This window comes from Carica papaya, chromosome 8 (assembly GCF_054855325.1).
Source record: "Carica papaya isolate Zhongbai chromosome 8, ASM5485532v1, whole genome shotgun sequence".
In the NCBI taxonomy this organism is placed as follows: domain Eukaryota; kingdom Viridiplantae; phylum Streptophyta; class Magnoliopsida; order Brassicales; family Caricaceae; genus Carica; species Carica papaya.
Genome location: NC_142316.1, coordinates 33,050,788 through 33,068,402, shown reverse-complemented (window position 1 = coordinate 33,068,402; position 17,615 = coordinate 33,050,788). Strand labels below are relative to the sequence as shown.

The 17,615-nt window shown below is 33.8% G+C and overlaps 4 protein-coding genes across 6 annotated transcripts; all 4 read left to right on the top strand.

Moving 5' to 3' along the window:
* The first annotated feature begins 163 nt into the window (after positions 1-163).
* LOC110822721 (uncharacterized) lies at positions 164-1,497 on the top strand. The gene is made up of 2 exons (XM_022052894.2): positions 164-530; positions 1,114-1,497. The coding sequence occupies exons 1-2, from the start codon at positions 408-410 to the stop codon at positions 1,258-1,260; spliced, it is 270 nt and encodes an 89-aa protein (XP_021908586.1). The 5' UTR covers positions 164-407; the 3' UTR covers positions 1,261-1,497.
* Positions 1,498-3,498: 2,001 nt separating this feature from the next.
* ABCB29 (ABC2 homolog 12) lies at positions 3,499-9,114 on the top strand. The gene is made up of 10 exons (XM_022052895.2): positions 3,499-4,134; positions 4,345-4,431; positions 4,574-4,681; positions 5,031-5,297; positions 5,412-5,495; positions 6,384-6,600; positions 6,692-6,777; positions 7,295-7,482; positions 7,596-7,725; positions 8,657-9,114. The coding sequence occupies exons 1-10, from the start codon at positions 3,544-3,546 to the stop codon at positions 8,801-8,803; spliced, it is 1,905 nt and encodes a 634-aa protein (XP_021908587.2). The 5' UTR covers positions 3,499-3,543; the 3' UTR covers positions 8,804-9,114.
* Positions 9,115-9,741: 627 nt separating this feature from the next.
* LOC110822723 (Nucleic acid-binding, OB-fold-like protein) lies at positions 9,742-12,002 on the top strand. The gene is made up of 3 exons (XM_022052896.2): positions 9,742-9,932; positions 10,577-10,835; positions 11,601-12,002. The coding sequence occupies exons 2-3, from the start codon at positions 10,580-10,582 to the stop codon at positions 11,663-11,665; spliced, it is 321 nt and encodes a 106-aa protein (XP_021908588.1). The 5' UTR covers positions 9,742-9,932; positions 10,577-10,579; the 3' UTR covers positions 11,666-12,002.
* Positions 12,003-12,720: 718 nt separating this feature from the next.
* On the top strand, positions 12,721-17,519 carry LOC110822724 (RNA-binding (RRM/RBD/RNP motifs) family protein). Of its 3 annotated transcripts, none has more exons than XM_088209532.1 (9): positions 12,721-12,899; positions 13,974-14,436; positions 14,515-14,631; positions 14,850-14,990; positions 15,177-15,350; positions 15,864-16,071; positions 16,164-16,339; positions 16,734-16,819; positions 17,191-17,519. In XM_088209532.1, exons 2-9 carry the CDS (start codon positions 14,008-14,010, stop codon positions 17,327-17,329), a joined length of 1,470 nt encoding a protein of 489 aa, XP_088065658.1. In that variant the 5' UTR covers positions 12,721-12,899; positions 13,974-14,007; the 3' UTR covers positions 17,330-17,519. The 3 variants fall into 3 exon arrangements, with proteins under 3 accessions (XP_088065658.1, XP_021908589.2, XP_088065657.1); XM_022052897.2 differs by having other exon boundaries at positions 13,954-14,436; XM_088209531.1 differs by having other exon boundaries at positions 13,638-14,436.
* Positions 17,520-17,615: the final 96 nt, after the last annotated feature.

The window sequence follows — 17,615 nt, the reverse complement described above, 5'->3', positions numbered from 1 at the left end:
TTTTTTAGTTTGTGTTTTTGCTATATGTAAACTTCTTATATCACTTGTTGACACTTGTCACGGTATATATATATATATATATATATAGGAAATTATGTATACTGAGAAATTATATATATATATATATATATATAATATTTGTTGATGCCGACAGATTTCTCGGACAACTGAGGGAGAGAAAGAAAAAGTTGTTCAGACCATAAAAACGTAACCACTTTTCCAGCTTTCTCAGGATCTCATTTCTCACACTTGTCACGCACCCCTTCTCTGCTAATCCCCCTCAAGAAGCCTGCCTCTCCGGCCTCTCCTCTTTTCGCTTTTCCTCTTCTCTTAGCAAACACAGAGCAACAACAAACAACAGCGACTTCATTAGTGCCTTGAAAGAGCAGAGTTTCAGGTGAGAAGAAATGGCGAGCTCGGATGAATCTTTTCCCGAAGCTGCTGTTCGCGAAGAATTGAATCCCGGCGACAACAAGGACTTCAAAGTCGATCCTGTTTCATCTGAAATTTCCACATCAATGGAGATCAAGGTACTACGCTTCTTTGTCATTTCTCTTTTCAAATTTTTATCGGTCAATTTTCACTTTGATCTTAATATTTTGAAATCCGATTATATAATACTTCACTCTCATTTACTTTGACGAACATATTTTTCACTCACTTAAAGCCTTTCAGTAAATATGTTCTACACGAAAGAAAAATGATCTACGTAATTAACTTCGTAAAACCAATACATATCATAGCATTTTTATATTTGTATCTTGACATTCGTTTGTATATGCAGAAAAATTTACGGTAATTCCATTTACATTCAAAACAGAACATTACGAGGTGCTGGATATCGTCAGACTTCATTAATATAGTTTAAATTTTAATTACGTTAGCTTTTTTAATAAAAATTTAAAATGAACTAATCACAATTATAATTCATCTACATTTCTAACCGTAATTTCTGTTTAATTCTTAAAAATTTTGTTAAAATAATTAATAATTAAAAATTATTTAATATTTAATAATAAAAAAACTAATATAAGGTCTTATCAAGATATTCTCGAACATCTTCGTAATATAACATATATTTATTTTTGTTTTTTGCTCTGTTTGCCATTGAAGGAGCAAACTGAAGCTGCAGAAATTAAAAAAGCAAAGGAAAAGAAGGATGCAATGCAAACACTAAAAAGAACCATTTTAATTTCGGCAGTGGTTGTGGCTGTAGCAGGGGCAGCCTTCGCCATAACCAAGAAATTGAGAGAGAAGTGATTGAATCTTAACACCTCCCATTTTTTCCTTTCTACTTCTTTTTTTTTTTTAATTTCTTATTTTATTACTTATTATAATTTTGTTTTTGTTATAAATTTTCAAGACCTATATGCCTATGTAGACCCAAAAAAAAAAAAAAGAGACATAAATATAGAGGTTACTTCTTTATCGGATGTAATAAGGAAAATTCTAGACTGTGTTTGATTTTAAGTTTATTATATTATATTTTTATTTTTATTTTTAGTCATTTAATATATATATATATATACATATAAATTAAGTTCAATATAATCTATTATATTTCCTATAAATGCAATGGAAATTACCTTTTTAGTTTCGTAATTATTCGCCACTGGTTTTGTTTTCAATATGTTTTTTTTCTTTGTTAATATAAAATTAACTAATAAACTAATTATACTTTTTAAGTCATTTTTATGTTATGTAAGCAATACACAAATAATTTTTATAAAAAAAAAATATTAAAACAAATTTTATCATGAGTTAGAAAATTAAATTGTAAGGGACAAAATTTTACAATTGAATCGCAGTATTTTTCAAATATTAAATATTGATAATTTTATTAAATTAAATATTATAAGTAAATGATAAATTATATATGCAATAGTGTACAAATGGAATGAAAATAAAGTTAATAATTACATTTAATATTATAATAATAATGAATATTAGTGCTAATTGTTATTAGAAAATCATTTAATAATTTAATATTAATTCCCAGATGAACACTATAACCTAAATTTTAAAATTTTTTCAAAATATGTAAATCACCTATGTATAATACAAGGTGTTATATATATTAAAGTAACGTGAATGTTAAACTGGGATTAACAAATATTTAAGCTCGTAAATAAATTGCTTTTTATGTTGAGTAAGAAGTTTATTAACAAAAATATTTTTTTTTATGTTGAACATTTTTTAAATTAATACATCATTAGTCACAAAATAAGAGATTAAACTTGGCATGAAGTTGTTCGTATATACACACACACACACACACGTAAATGTGTTGTTGATGTAAATTTTTAACGGAACATAATACCGATTAAAATTTTAAAAATTATCAGTTATTAAGTTAAAAATTCAATATAATATGATGACATTAGTTTAAATTTTGATGATATTTATTTATATTGTATAAATGATTTAAGTTTATCTTAATGAATATTTTATGTATATTTTAAAGGTATATTGTGATAAATATTTGATGTATATTTTAGAAAAAAATTTATTTTAAATTTATTTTATTAATTTTTCTATAAATAAATTTGTTAATTTATTTGTTATGTACTTTTATTTGATCATAATAAAATACATTATTATCGGTCTTACTTGTAAATATAGACACATTGCTAACCCACATAAAAAATTTTGTATTTTTTTTTTTATGCTTTTACTTCAGTATGCTTGTACATAGTTCAAGAATTTATTTTTCTAACATAATCTTTACTTTAAAATAATAAAAAATATGTTATGATCCAAGTACATAGTTCTGAGTTAATAAAATGTATTTTCAAGTTTGAGAGAAAGAATTGGAGAATGAGATGAGAAATAAAATGATTTGAGAAATATATAGTAAGAATATCAAGATAAAGAAATAGAAAATAAGATAGAAAAAATAAATATTGAGGTAGAGATAGATATAAATTTGAAGGACATAGTGATAATGTATTCAAAATATTTCATTTATAGATTGATTACGTATACGAAGGTATGTAATTTGTATAGAAATAAAAGATACACGAACAAGTAAATAAACAGTCAATTTTCAATAAAAGTTTAAAGAATTATAAAAAAAATTCATAAATTAATTGAATGGAGATAGAAGAGGAAGTGACTAGTTAGACTAAAAATTTGAGATGATTAAAGACTTATTTAGTTTGAATTTCTTGCAAACATTTCAATAGTTCTTTTCGTGCACCCCTATAAATCTTGTACTTCATAATTTATTATTCTTTATTTACACTCAGATCCTTATAAAATATTATCAACATTATTTCTATTAACATCTATAATCAAATCGACATATATAAAATTATGATAGTCGAATTCGAAGCGAATTCATATGACCCGTCAAATTCAAATGGATCGACATAGACCGAATGGATCGGCCCATCCACTCAAACCCAATCCTCCGTTCCTCTCAACCTGGGCCGGTCTATTTGACCGGTCCGGTCCGCTCGCACCAAAGGGCCAAACTATATAAACCAAAGCTTTCCTCTTTCCCTCCTCCCAGCCATTACCATAGACCATTCAAACTCAGAAATGCTCCCCCTCCTTCCCACTCAGCTCCGTCACTCTCCTCCCCCTTTCTTTCTTCACCTCAAACCCAGACCCCTTCGCTTCATCACTTCATCTCCCCTGCAAATCCCCATTTTGTCCTCATTCAAACCCATTAATTCCACCAGACTCTCCTCTTTTCTTTCATCATCATCCCAAACCCTTAATTCCTTCTCCAAAATCAAACCCTACCTCCTATCCGAACGCACCTCCATCCTATCCGGATGGCTCTGCAGCCTCGTCTCGGTTCTCTCCCTCTCTCAAATCGTCCCCAGAATCGGATCTTTCACGTCGGATGTAAACAGCCAGACGAATTTAGTCAAACTCCGCGCCGATGGGTTCTTGTTGGGAATCCTGGTTCTGGTCAGGATCCTCGCCGGTTACTGGCAGCAGGCATTCTTGTGGGAGGTGGCGCTCAATGCGGGTTATAATATCAGGCTGCACGTTTTTGGAAAGGTTTTGGAGAGAGAGATTGGGTTCTTTGAAGGTCGAAGTGGGCTTTCTCCCGGCGATATTGCACATCGGATCACTGCTGAGGCATCTCATGTTTCTGACACTATATATGCTCTTCTAAATGTGAGTTATTCCGTATGTTCATGTTCAAATGCATAATGCGTGTTTTTCTGTTTATAAATTTATATTGCCAGATGTCAAAGAAATGTTCAATTGTGGAATTTTTTCATTTCTACTTGAATTTTTATTTTCAGTTTTGTGGTTATGGTAGCTAAATCTGAGAAATGCATGTGTTCTTTCTCGCATAATGTTAATTATGAGCTTTTGTGACAGACCATTGTGCCTGGTATACTTCAGTTATCAGCAATAGCTTCACAAATGTTGGTTATCAGTCCTCTCCTCTCATTGGTTTCAGCTATGGTGAGAAAAGCAGATCATGAATTCTATATTTCTTTCCTCAATTCGAACTTTTATGGTACTAGAAAATCCAGACAGTCATTCTGGATTTCTAGGATACCTATGATGTGTGCTGCAAAATTCCATTTTATGATTCCCGTAATAGGTGATTCCATGTATGGCTCTTCTTGTAGCATATCTCGGTGAAAGGCTACGTAAGATATCCAAGAAGGCACATCTTTGCGTTGCTGATCTCTCCTCCTACCTGAATGAGGTTTACTTCTGTATTCTCATGAAGCTTGTACAAATTTTTTTTAATGGTTCCAAGCTTGTTTGAAGTGTTTCTGTAAATTTTGATTATTTGTTCCTTATCACACGCATGTGTTCCTTGTGCATTCAAGCACATCCACGCACTTATGTCTTCTCTCTCTCTTTCTATATATATATATATATATATATATATCTGCGTATATAGTTCTCTTTCCTCCCTCTTTCTTATGCTACATTCATTGGAAGCGTGTATAGTGATGCATATGTTCATGTGCTTTACTAGATGCGTTTTTGGAGTCTCCTTTGGCTTCTTAACAGATGTACACTACTCATTACCTGTTGATATTTTCCAGGTCCTTCCAGCCATTCTTTTGGTTAAAGCTAACAATGTAGAGTTATCTGAGAGTAAAAGGTTTGAAAGGCTTGCCCATGCTGTCCTATCTGAGCAACTGAAGAAGAAGAAAATGAAGGCACTTATCCCCCAGATCATACAAACAATCTATTTTGGAGCATTGTTTATATTTTGTGCTGGATCATTGATTTTATCCGGTGGTTCTTTCAGTGCCTCTAGCATGGTTTCCTTTGTGACATCATTGATCTTTTTGATTGAGCCAATCCAGGTAAATATTGTAACTTGACAAGCTTTTCATATACTTCTGTTTCCTCTTAGAACTAGAAAAAATATTGAGGTGAAAAATGTCTTGGTTTAGCAATCTGAATACCGTATCTTGCAGGATATTGGGAAAGCATACAATGAATTGAAACAAGGGGAGCCAGCTATTGAACGCTTGTTTGATTTGACCAGGTCTAAATTGAAGGTATTCTGTAGTTATTTGAATTGATTTTATTGTTTTAATCTTATTCGTAGAAGCGAAAGTGTTAAATGTTGTATGGTCAAATTTCATGTAGTGTGTAAACATGAACTTGTTGGACTTTACATTTTTTTTCTACATTGGTTCGTTATATCAAAGCATGACTAATGAGAAATGTCTGTGTAGAGAGATGCTTTTTATTCTTCTGATCGGTAAGTTTACTTCAGCGTTTAAGTATGTTGATGTATTACCACGTTAATGTGAACTATGAAGAATAATGTGGCTATCATGATGACATGATCGAAGTACAGTGTTAATGCATGATGACATGATCAAAATACAGTGTTAATGCATGATGACCATCTTCATTCCTTGTTTGTTTGCAATTTTCATGATGGTTGGTGATTTTCTATTTCATAATGCACTTTTGATTTGTCTTTGGGCTTTCTAAGGGAATCTGACCATTTTGTATGATCTTTTTTAGAAGATGTTGCCATTTTTGCAGTCATTGTATGCTATATTCATGTGAATTATGAAGAATGATGCAATTGTCATGATGACATGATCCAAATAAGATGTAATTCATGATGACAATCTCCTTATTTGCAGTTTTCTTGATGGTTAGTGATTTTCTCTTTCATACTACACTTTGACTTTGTTTTTGTGCTTTTCAGTGGAATCTGAAAATTTTGCATGATCTTTTTTAGAAGATGTTGCCATTTTGCAGTTGCTGTTCTTCTGTAAAATGTGCACATGTTTTGCCAAAATTCCTACCGAAGTAATTGTTTTGACTGCTTAAAACTAGGACCACCTTTTTGGGCCAATAATCCTATGTAGGTTCTTAATTTTGTTGATCTCTTAATCTAACTATAACTTCTTTTCCTCAAAACCAAGGTGGTTGATAATCCTTATGCCACTGACTTGGAAAGTATAATAGGTGAGGTGAAATTTTGTGATATTTCATTTGGATATGGAGAGAATATGCCTCTAGTTTTGGATGGGTTGAACCTCCATATCAAAGCTGGAGAGACAGTTTCTCTAGTTGGGCCATCTGGGGGAGGAAAAACAACTCTTATCAAATTGTTTCTTCGCCTTTATGATCCTTTATCTGGTGAGTCATTTGAATTATTGGTCGAATTGTAATATAGTCTCTAAAGCTACCTTCTATTGTTTACTTATCCACCTCTTTTCCATGATCGCAGGCTCTATATTTGTAGATAACCACAATATCAGGGACATCCGACTGGGAAGTTTGAGAAGGCATGTTGGTTTGGTTTCACAGGATATAGTGAGTGATGGCAACTTTTCCTGTCAATTTTATGTTCTTTTATTTAGATATTTTGCGAAGTGATTCCAATAAAAAACCATGAATTAATGGTACGATGCTACTCCACTTTAGCAGAAGCTGTTTGTTTCCTTAGTTGCTCATGTGAGGCTTAGGAAGTGTTAGGTCTGGTTTATTTTACTGGGTAAAAAAGGGGAGGAAAAAAGGAACATTTCTGTTTGTCAACTGAAAAAAAAGGAAAGATTGGTGCTGAAAATCGGTGACTGATCTGATCAGTCAATGTCGTTTATCAGTTAAATTTCAAGCTCGGTTGGTGCTGCTGATGGTAGTTTCTTGTCAGCAAGTGGTTAAAAGTTTTTTGCTCTTTGACAAAGGATTTATCTCTATAAAATTTAATTCTCCGTTAAAAATTCGTTTTTAGTGGGATTACTGGTCTGGCTGGTTAATTATTGAAAATAGGCATCATTATCAATAATTTTCTCTTTTTATTATTTTGTGTTAACTTTTCGTCCTGTATCAGACACTTTTTTCAGGGACCGTTGCTGAGAACATTGGGTACAGGGATCTGATGACAAAAGTTGACATGGAAAAGGTTGAGCTTGCAGCACAAGCTGCAAATGCTGATGAATTCATTAGAACACTTCCAGAAGGGTATGAAACTAAAGTTGGACCAAGGGGCTCAAGTTTAAGTGGAGGACAGAAGCAAAGGTGGAGCTACTATTTTCAGTGCAACCTGCAATTCTAATGTTGAAGATATTGTTTTTTTTTTTTCCTAATATTAGTACTTTGTTTTTAATATATTTATCTGTTTGAACATGCAGACTCGCTATTGCAAGGGCACTTTACCAGAATTCCTCTATATTGATTTTGGATGAAGCAACTTCAGCACTGGATAGCAAGTCTGAGTTACTGGTCAGGCAAGCTGTGGAGCGCTTGATGGAAAATCATACTGTAAGACTACAAGTTTCTCCTGGACTTATCATATAGTTAAATCTGCTTTATCTTTCCAAGGAAGCATATGGTAAAGTTAACAACAATGCTCTGACCCAGAATCCAGTTTTTCAAATGCTGGTTGTAAGAAACATTAGCATTATATTAAAATAAGAAGTGCCATCGGAGAAGAGAGCATATGATTAATTGGATGTAGAACTATTGGAATACATGAGAATATTTTAATGAAAGATAGCAAAACTCTGTCTTTGCATATCGTGGAATTAATCAGATAGCAGTTTTCTGGGTTATCTAGCTTTTTTGTTGTCCTTTTTACTCTTATGGAGGACACCACCCCTCTAAAGAATATTGGTGCGATCGTTGATTGCTTTTCAGTAAGATTGGATTTTGTCTAAAGCTTTGTTGGAGAAAAGAACTACTTATTGCAGGATCTATTTAGAAATTCAAATTTAGTTTGATTATTAGATGATAGAAAATTTATTATAAAGGAACAGAGATTGACTTCTAAAAAAGTTTTAAGTAGAATTGCAATAATCAATCTTAAAAATTTTAAATCCGTTCGAAACTTTTCACAATTGAATTCAGTATGAACTTCGAATTGACCTCTAGAAAAATAGTTTGTTTGTTCTAAATATAATCTAAAACTAAGTCTAGGTCTGATCTTACATTAAAGAAATATGAATATAATAAAAATGAAAATGTTAAATTCATTATCGTAGAATTTAATGTAGGAGAATCTAAATCTGTTCAGTATTGAACCAAATATGAAACTACTACCAATCCTACCTATCAAGTAGTTAGAGTGAAGGAATAGAATGGAAAATAAAAAATCAAAACTGACTGAACATGCTATTAGAAGATTCATTTGGTGCTGTCTTGTTGTTGCAATTTTAACTTTTTCTTTTTGTTGGCTTGGTTTGTCTGTCGATAGGTGCTGGTTATTGCCCACCGTTTGGAAACAGTTCTAATGGCGCAGCGAGTGTTGCTTTTGGATAAAGGAAAACTGGTGGAATTGACTCACACAAAGCTCTTGGACAGCTCCAATGATTTGCTTCTATCATCCGGCCTTGTGATTTGAGATCATCGCATATCTTTCCAACCTTCACAAAGAACCGGAGAAGGAGGTACTTGTGCATTTTCTATTTCTTATCTGGTAACCTGCCCATATTATCTTCAGCTAACCCCAAAGTTTGTCCTGCATCAATGACACTTTCGAGGACAATGGAGAAGTCTGATGCATTGGCATCGATTCTGAGAGGAAATCATTTTTATCTAACAGATACACACTGGTGTAGAATCACATTTTCATTAATTACCAATATAAGCCGAACTTACATTATTGTATATCAAAGAATAAGATAAATGGCAGGATTTTGAGGAGTCCTTATATTTTCTGAGTTTACTTACCTCAGGTATCATTTCTTGAGCATTTACTTATTGTGGTTTGTTTTTATTATTAATAAATTTGTATAAATAATAAAAAATAAATGATAATATACTCCGATTATTAGAAAATTTAATATAATGAAATTATATTACGGAAGAATATAATTTGCTCTATTTTTTTAAAGATTTAAATCATGGATTGCACAATTCCATTCGCACGTGTAATTAGTAAAATAAAATGCATAGATTTATTTTGGTGGGAAATAATAAGTGTAACTTTAGTATAAAGTTTAAATGAGTACGTTAATATTTCTTATAGGAAAACATTAATAATAAAAAAACAGAAGTTAAAGTTTTATTAACCATATGTTTATAAAATTGATATATAATTAATAAAAGTTATATTATGCTGAGTTATAAATAATTATATTATAAATGCATTTATATATTTTATTCTATAAATAATCGAGTTTATATATGTAAATATAATAAAGTTCTGAAATTTGAAAAATAAAGTACGTTTTCTTTTTAAATAAAACGTAATTAAAAAAAAAACAGCAAGAAAATGGAAAGTCAACAAAATAGGCCGCGCACAGTGACCCACTTACCCAAATATAAAAACCATCCCTGGCTTTCCCTAATTTCATTTTGCCGCCATCGAAATACCGCCCTCTCTCCATCTCTCAACTCTTTTTTCGGTTTCAAAACTTAATTCTCTTGGTGATCTATCTGCAGATTTCTCGATCAGGTGTCTCTTATACACCCTGTTTGTTTTCTCTGGAAGTTTAGGAAAATTTTAAGTTCCGTCGGCTGAATCAGGAGTAAGATATACTCTTTAACTACGAATTTTTTTTGTTGATATCGGGTTCTCGTTCTTCTTGTTTTTTTTTTTTTTTTTTTCTGGATTTATGTTAAATGTATATATATATATCATGCTTTGATTTCCTAGCTTTTAGAATGCTAGGCATGAAAATCAAACCTCTGGAAAGATCATTCCTCTCAGTATATAACTAAAACTACACTTCGACCATGGATTTGTTTAGTTTTTGATTCTTGTAATTTAGGTCTTTGTGATTCATACAGTGCATAGTTATTGCTCAACTTGTACTCACAGATTTAATAGTTCGGCAGTGACCTTGTTGCTCAAGAAGGATCACGTTGATTGATTTGTTATTTACCTGTCTCTTGTTGGTTATGACGGTTGATTTGAGTTCGGACTGGAAATTTTGCATAACCTCCATTTTCCTCATGTTTACACCAAGATATACTTCAAAGTTCTAGTAGATTCATGCCTCCTATTAGTAATTATTTTCAGCTATTAGAAAATTACGTGGGATATGCATCTATAAATCACTAAGGTTGATTTATCTTTGTAGCTGAGCTGGTAGTGCAGTGCACCGTGTCTTTCTGATATGCAATCCTCAAGAAACTCTTGGATGTTGCTTAGTTTATTTGTTCTTTGCAGGATATGGATACGTCAAACCCTGCAGTTTTTGTCAATGGAGGGCTGCTACGCATGTACGTGGGACAGAAGGTTCGTGCAGTGGTTCAGGTGTTGCATTCTGATGGTGGATCTGTGATTGGAAAATCTACAGATGACCATCAGCTAACTGTGAGGGGTTCGGCGCCTGGCTCTCTTACAAAGTTTGTTGAAGTTATTGGCATTGCTGATGGTGAAAAATCTATTCGGGCTGAAATATGGACCAACTTTGGGGATACATTTGGTAAGATAATCTTATTGTCTTTAGACCTTTTTCCTTACTGTGGTTTGGGCCCTCTCAATGATGTAATTCGATTATATTTAGGTTGCTACCTTAATGGGTTTGTAGACAATTCAAATCTAATGTAATACATAACTTTATTTATTGGGAGTCCGTGTCACATTGTCTGTATTGACTACTGACTGCTGCTTTTGATACTACTTAAAGCATCAACATGATGATTAATAATCTTGTTCCACAAACTTCTAGGATGCTGATCATATGGTTGTGTTTGTCCTTGAATACTTTTTAATGGACAAGGCATATGTGTTTTGGGTAACCTTCAATGTGCTAGTTTAGTCTCAAGACTTACTAATTGGTTCTTGTTTTCTAAATATTTGTTTATAGGAAATCAATACAGACCTCATTTTAGGTTTTTCTCGGGCAAAACAAAGATTTATGCACTTCTTGTCAAGTTAATGACCTTTTTACCTCCTAGCTTGGTTGCATCTTTTTGTGTATCATGCTTGTGCATTCTAATAGTTGCTATCTCGATATATGCATACAATTAATTATTCACTTGCCTGGAGCCATTTTATCTGGCAACAGCATTTAGACCTTGCTTAGGGAACATGTAAATTTGTGATTAATTTCTGTTTTTTTAATTATACACAATTTATTTCACATGGTATAGCAACAAAAATAACCCTTTGTGAACCCAAGTACATCTCAAAATTCTAGTCATTTTCCAGTTTCTAACATGCCTGCTTTTACTTTAAATGGTGGCAGATACAAATAACTACAACCAGCTCTGTCAGCTTGCAAATGGGGAGTTCAAACACTTGTTCCTATGAGATGTAAGAGATGAATCTGAGATGCAAGAAGGTGTCTCTTTTAACCTCTGGTCCGTAAATAAGTGGCTATCCTTTGGATTTTTATCCAATATCAAAGCTTTGTACTTTATGTGACTATCTATTGGTTCGTCGGTCGATTTGTGTAATCTGACCCTGAATTCAGAATTATGAGGTTGAGTAGTAGCGATATATCATAGTTTACTGTTTGAAAGTTTTGAAGTGTTCTGGATGCTTTTAGTTATGCCATGTGAACATGTAAATTTCTTATTACGTAGTCCATTAAGATTATTCCACCTGTGGACCTGTTGCTCATTTGAGAATCGGCTTTCCAAGTGAATCCTCGTTGATGTACTTTCTTTCATTAGATGGATTTTCGGGTTGATTTTTCGAGTTGCCTAAAATGTCCTGAAACCTCGCTTTACGGGCACCGGAATCTCATTTTTGTCATGCTTGTTGACTAAATAAATTACATTTGGTATGTTACATTATTTGTTTTTTTTAATTTTTTTTAAATTTTATATGTTTGTGAAAACATATAAAATAGAGCTAAGACAAGGCGTAATTTGACTAACACATTTTTATTTATTATAATCACAAAATGTATATTTTATTAGTAAACTATAAAAATCTTATTACTAAATAATAAAAATTAAATTCAGATTCAATTGATGTTAGATTAACATAATATATCCTTTTTCAACTGAAAAAAAAAAATATATATATTTTTAGATTTATATGAATTTATTGTTTATTTTTATTTAATTAAAATTAATAAATAAAATTTTATGAAAATTATTTTTTAAAATGGGACACGGGCCCTACATATTTTTAGATTTATATGAATTTATTGTTTATTTTTATTTAATTAAAATAAATATAAAATTAATAAATAAAATTTTATGAAAATTATTTTTTAAAATGGGACACGGGCCCTACCCATTTTAGGCACAAAGGCCCAGGGAGCGGCTTAGTGGTCCCTGTTCAATCAAGACGAGCCACACAATGTACAACCAGCCGTACCCAATAAAGCCCCCATCTCATAAATCATACTACTAAAATATCAAGCTAGGGCACAAAAAGAGCTCGTACATCTCACACCCGCGAAAACCAGAGCGCCACTGCTTTCCTTCTAAATATCTGACTAGGGTTTTCTCAAGGAATTGCCTCTTCTAATTTCTATCTCTACTTCTCATCGAGATTACTTCGTCATTTATTTCCGAATTTCTCTGAACAGGTACTTTCTCCTTCTTCACATGTATGTTTTTGTTAACTTGTAGGTTTTGTATTTGATATTTCTTTGCTTGCTTCTTTAATCTCGTCGAAGATTGGTATCTTTTCCTCTGAAATTCCTAGTAAATTTGAACTTACTCGGTGTTTCGTTTTCAAATTTGCCTTATCTCGCTGGGAGTGGCGTCTTTGCCTCTGAAATTTCTAGTAAGTTTGATTTAGTCGGTATTTTAATCTTTAAATGTGCTTAGAGAAGTGAAAATGGGGTTTCTTTTGTTGTGTCGGTTAAAAATAACCAAGAACAGAGGTAAGCTAGTATCCGGTTTGTTGGTTAGATTATGCAGCTTTTTCGGTTGGTGACCTTCAGCGTATCTTGGCAATGAGCTAATCTATGGTGTTTTTATGTCAATTGGGATGTTTAAGAATAGAGTAAGAATCTAATTTCGAAGGTCTAAATTGTGAACCTGAAAGATGGTTTTTGTGGGTTTTTACAGAAACCATGTCATTGCGATTGGACCTGTCAGCTATCAGTGTCGTGTTTTCTTTCCATAATGCTAAGTTTGGCTGATTATTACAGATTATGAACCTTATATATTGTTCTCTCTTCTTTTCTATTGCCTTGAATTCTCTTACTGCATTGCAATTATGTCTTAACTTGCACTATTTCAATCACTCATGTCTTATTTGTTTTTCCTTTTTTTCCTTTTCTTGTTCTTCCTTTCGGTGAATATATTTTTCCAAATAGATAGTTAAACATTAACCTGGCCATTGTTTTTAAGCAATTGTCCATATCTGTATCTAAATTTCACGGTCATTGCTTCATTGTTTTTTCACCTTTTGAGCATCATCATCCTCTTGGTTTCGATCATTCTCTCTTGGCTGTCGCTTTTACTGTTATTGCTTTATTGGGATCCTTAATTGAGAATCATTCACATAACTACTCCTTGAAGCCATATCATGGCAAAGATTCAGTCAAACTTCTTATTCTGCAACTCCATTTGGCCTCTCATTTTGGTTCCAACTTTCCCTACATGTATTCTTTCTTCTACAAATGCTTCTAGCTTCTGTGCTTCTTTCACAGTCGCCTTGCAAGCATTCTTTATTAGATACATCAAATGCCAAGGACAAGGTCTGCAGCTCGTGACTCAGAGTTTTCTGAAAAGTCTACTGAGCCAGAAAAGCCAATGGAATCTGAAGAGCGGGTTGATCTTGATGAAGACAATGATCCTGAGGAGACTTTGGAGGAAGAAGTGGAATATGAAGAAGTGGAGGAAGAAATAGAAGAAGAGGTGGAAGAGGTGGAGGAGGAAGCAGAATCTGAGGAAGACAATGAGGAGGCAACTAATAGGTCCGATTCACAGAAAGGCTCAGATGGCGATGAAGAGATGCATACTGCTGCGACAGATGAAAATGAGAAGAAAAAACATGCCGAACTCCTTGCACTACCTCCTCATGGATCAGAGGTGTACCTTGGTGGTATTCCGCAGGATGCTTCTGAAGAGGATTTGAAGGGCTTCTGTGAGTCTATTGGAGAAGTCACAGAGGTATATTACACTGTTTTTTATCAAATGGCCCTTTGTTCTGATGTTTAGACTTACTGGATATTTTTATGCTGACAACAGGTAAGGATAATGAAGGGGAAAGATTCTGGTGAAGGCAAGGGTTATGCCTTTGTGACTTTTAGAACTAAAGATCTGGCGAGTAAGGCCATTGAGAAGCTGAATAATTCTGATTTGAAGGTAATTTCCACTATCCCATGTGCTCTTTAATGCTTTCTCACTTTCATTTGATTCCTGTCAATGCTTGTAAATTTTCTATTATTTTTGCTGCTTATATGTGTATGGCTGTCCAAGCATCTGATCTGTTCTGTTCATTTTGGTACTGTTACTTTAACGTCTATTGTTTCCAAAGCCTATTTGGCATCAATATCTCTATTTTCTTCATTTTTTTTTCGCAGGGAAAAAAGATAAAGTGTTCAACATCTCAAGCAAAACATCGTTTGTTTATTGGTAATGTTCCCCGAAATTGGACGGAGGCAGATATGAGGAGGGTAGTAAGTGAAGTTGGCCCTGGAGTTGAATCTGTTGAACTGTTGAAGGTTGTTCCTTGTCAAACTTTCTAGTCCAGAAATAACACTTTCTCTATTTCCTTATAAGTTGCCTTTTTTGTGTTGTCATCAAATGTTATAAATCTTATTCCAAAATAGAAAACAAATAGTATTTTTTTAATAGCATTTCTTAGTCTGTTTCCTGATCTTTGTTAATATTAATTGTTGACATCACAGGACCCACAGAACTCCAGCAGGAACCGCGGATTTGCTTTTATCGAGTATTATAATCATGCATGTGCAGAATACTCAAGACAAAAGATGTCAGACCCAAAATTTAAGCTTGACAGTAATGCTCCAACTGTGAGCTGGGCTGACCCTAAGAATGCAGAATCTTCTGCTGCTTCCCAGGTTTTCTGCTCTATACTCACGTTCTGCCTTTTTTTAGATAAAAATGACAGAATGTTGTGTTAAATTGCTTAGACTCGCTGGTTCCTATTTATTTATTTTTTTGGCTGCCTCTCAAAAGCTTGTGGAATACTTGTGCTCACGTAATTCTGTGATTGTACCTGTCCCCGCTCTTCTTTTGGATATTCACTTGTACTGTAATATCTACTTGTATATGTCTGTCTTGAGCACTTGTTTTCTCAACAGTGTGAATTGCCACGCAATACGGTGTAAGGAGTTACATGTATCCTAATTTATTAACTCAACAGCTCAATACTAGGTGAATCTGTTTGCTTAGTTGGAGTCCTGCATTTCTTTTTTCCTCCATACTTGAGACAAATCATTTGATGGCCTATCAATAGGAGTTTGGCAGATCATGACTTCTCTTTATCGCAGATTAAAGCATTTATGTTAAGAACTTTTGCCTAATTTAACCCCGAAAGATTGACATGTTGTGATATGACACTTCTGTTGTAGGTTAAAGCATTGTATGTAAAAAATTTACCAAAGGATATCACTCAGGATCGCTTGAAAGCATTGTTTGAGCATCACGGAAAGATCATAAAGATAGTCCTTCCACCAGCAAAAGCTGGGCAAGAGAAGAGCAGATATGGTTTTGTGCACTTTGCAGAGAGATCGAGTGCCATGAAGGCTTTGAAGAATACTGAAAAATATGAACTTGATGGTGAGTTGTACTCCCATTCTTGCAGCTGGTTGTTGTTTATTATTTCCATACCTTCTAAGCTCTGGATTCTTTGACATGAATTGCATTGACAGGTCAAGTTCTGGAGTGTTCTCTGGCTAAGCCACAGGCAGATCAGAAGTCTCCTGGGGGTCCAAACTCACATAAATCATCCATAAATCCAAGCTTTCCACCTCGCCTTGGATATGGTATGGTTGGAGGTGCATATGGTGCTGTAGGTGCAGGATTTGGCGCTGCAGGCTTTCCCCAGGTTCGATAGCTTGTAACCTACAGACACCCTTTTTCCATTTCTGCTTATTTGCTGAGAAGATGGTTGTGCAAATGAGATTCTTAAAAGGTTTTCAAGGAAGATTTTCAAATCAGCTTGCACTACTTATATTCTTGTCATGTCTGCTTATTGCTCAGTGTTTTCTTCATTTCTGCTTATTTCCTGAAGATGGTTATGCAAATGAGATTCTCAGACAATTTGTGAACGAACCACCTCAAAGGCTGTAAATTTTTTTCTTCATAGCATAGAAACTAATGAATGGTGAACAAAAGTACCATTTGAGGCAGTGCATGAAATTTACTTCTTCATTTATTATTCTGATCTGTTGACTATTGCATAATTGTCTGTTGACTATTTCATGGCCTCAATTTTGCAGCCATTGATCTATGGTAGGGGGCCGACGCCTTCAGGAATGGCAATGATGCCAATGCTTTTACCTGATGGAAGGATTGGATATGTACTGTAAGTTGTTCCCACTTCAGCTAGTTAGCTGTTTTATTCTACCATGGTTGGTATGGGAGGGACATAATGTCCTGCTGTACTTTTCTAACATCTAATCTTTAGTAATAACATTCGTCATATCCTGCTATACATTTCTAACATCTCATTTATAATGATAACATTTTGTAGCTGTCAGGTCAAAATATAAGGTGATTAATATAAAAAGTTATTGAACTATTATAACATTTAGAAAATTATAAGAGGCAATGATGCCCCCGAGCACCTTATAGACTTTCCTGCTTGATGCACCATAAGTGCTTAATCTGCTTGCACATTTGTCGGGATATCTTGCTGGGTTGTTGGCAGCCAAAATTGACATTGTTTGTCTGCAGGCAACAGCCTGGAGTACAACAACCACAGAGCCGTCCGCCACAGCCCAGGAGTGGTAGGACCGGGGCTGGGAGCAGTTCAAGTGGAGCAAGGCGTAGTAACGATAGTACCCGAGGTCGCAGCCGTTATAACCCATATTAATAATCTAATTTCTTTCGGAAGGAATTGGGAACGAAGGGGAGGGGAATCTGCACCCATGTTTTTCAGGCTTGTATTTATGATTTAGCATTTGGAGGAGTTCAATTGAAAATTATTTGCAAACCCGTGACTTTTTTCACTAGTTTGGATCTGTCAACCCAATGAAGTTTTTAAGTAGGTTCAGTTGTTTGCATTTCTTGTCATTGTTTGGAATCTTTTCATCAAGTGGTTATCTACCCAATCTATAGCCTTGTTACTTTTGGAGCAAATGAGTTTTTGTCTTTATAAA

Bases quoted from the DNA above. Each gene is read 5' to 3' on its own strand.
- ABCB29 (XM_022052895.2), top strand. From the start codon at position 3,544: ATGCTCCCCCTCCTTCCCACTCAGCTCCGTCACTCTCCTCCCCCTTTC. The intron at 4,682-5,030 runs GTTTACTTCTGT...GATATTTTCCAG, and splicing joins TCTCCTCCTACCTGAATGAG to GTCCTTCCAGCCATTCTTTT. The intron at 6,601-6,691 runs GTGAGTCATTTG...CCATGATCGCAG, and splicing joins CCTTTATGATCCTTTATCTG to GCTCTATATTTGTAGATAAC.
- LOC110822723 (XM_022052896.2), top strand. From the start codon at position 10,580: ATGGATACGTCAAACCCTGCAGTTTTTGTCAATGGAGGGCTGCTACGC. The intron at 10,836-11,600 runs GTAAGATAATCT...AAATGGTGGCAG, and splicing joins CAACTTTGGGGATACATTTG to ATACAAATAACTACAACCAG.
- LOC110822721 (XM_022052894.2), top strand. From the start codon at position 408: ATGGCGAGCTCGGATGAATCTTTTCCCGAAGCTGCTGTTCGCGAAGAA. The intron at 531-1,113 runs GTACTACGCTTC...TTGCCATTGAAG, and splicing joins CCACATCAATGGAGATCAAG to GAGCAAACTGAAGCTGCAGA.
- LOC110822724 (XM_088209532.1), top strand. From the start codon at position 14,008: ATGCCAAGGACAAGGTCTGCAGCTCGTGACTCAGAGTTTTCTGAAAAG. The intron at 14,632-14,849 runs GTAATTTCCACT...TTTTTTTCGCAG, and splicing joins TGAATAATTCTGATTTGAAG to GGAAAAAAGATAAAGTGTTC. The intron at 16,820-17,190 runs GTAAGTTGTTCC...GTTTGTCTGCAG, and splicing joins GGAAGGATTGGATATGTACT to GCAACAGCCTGGAGTACAAC.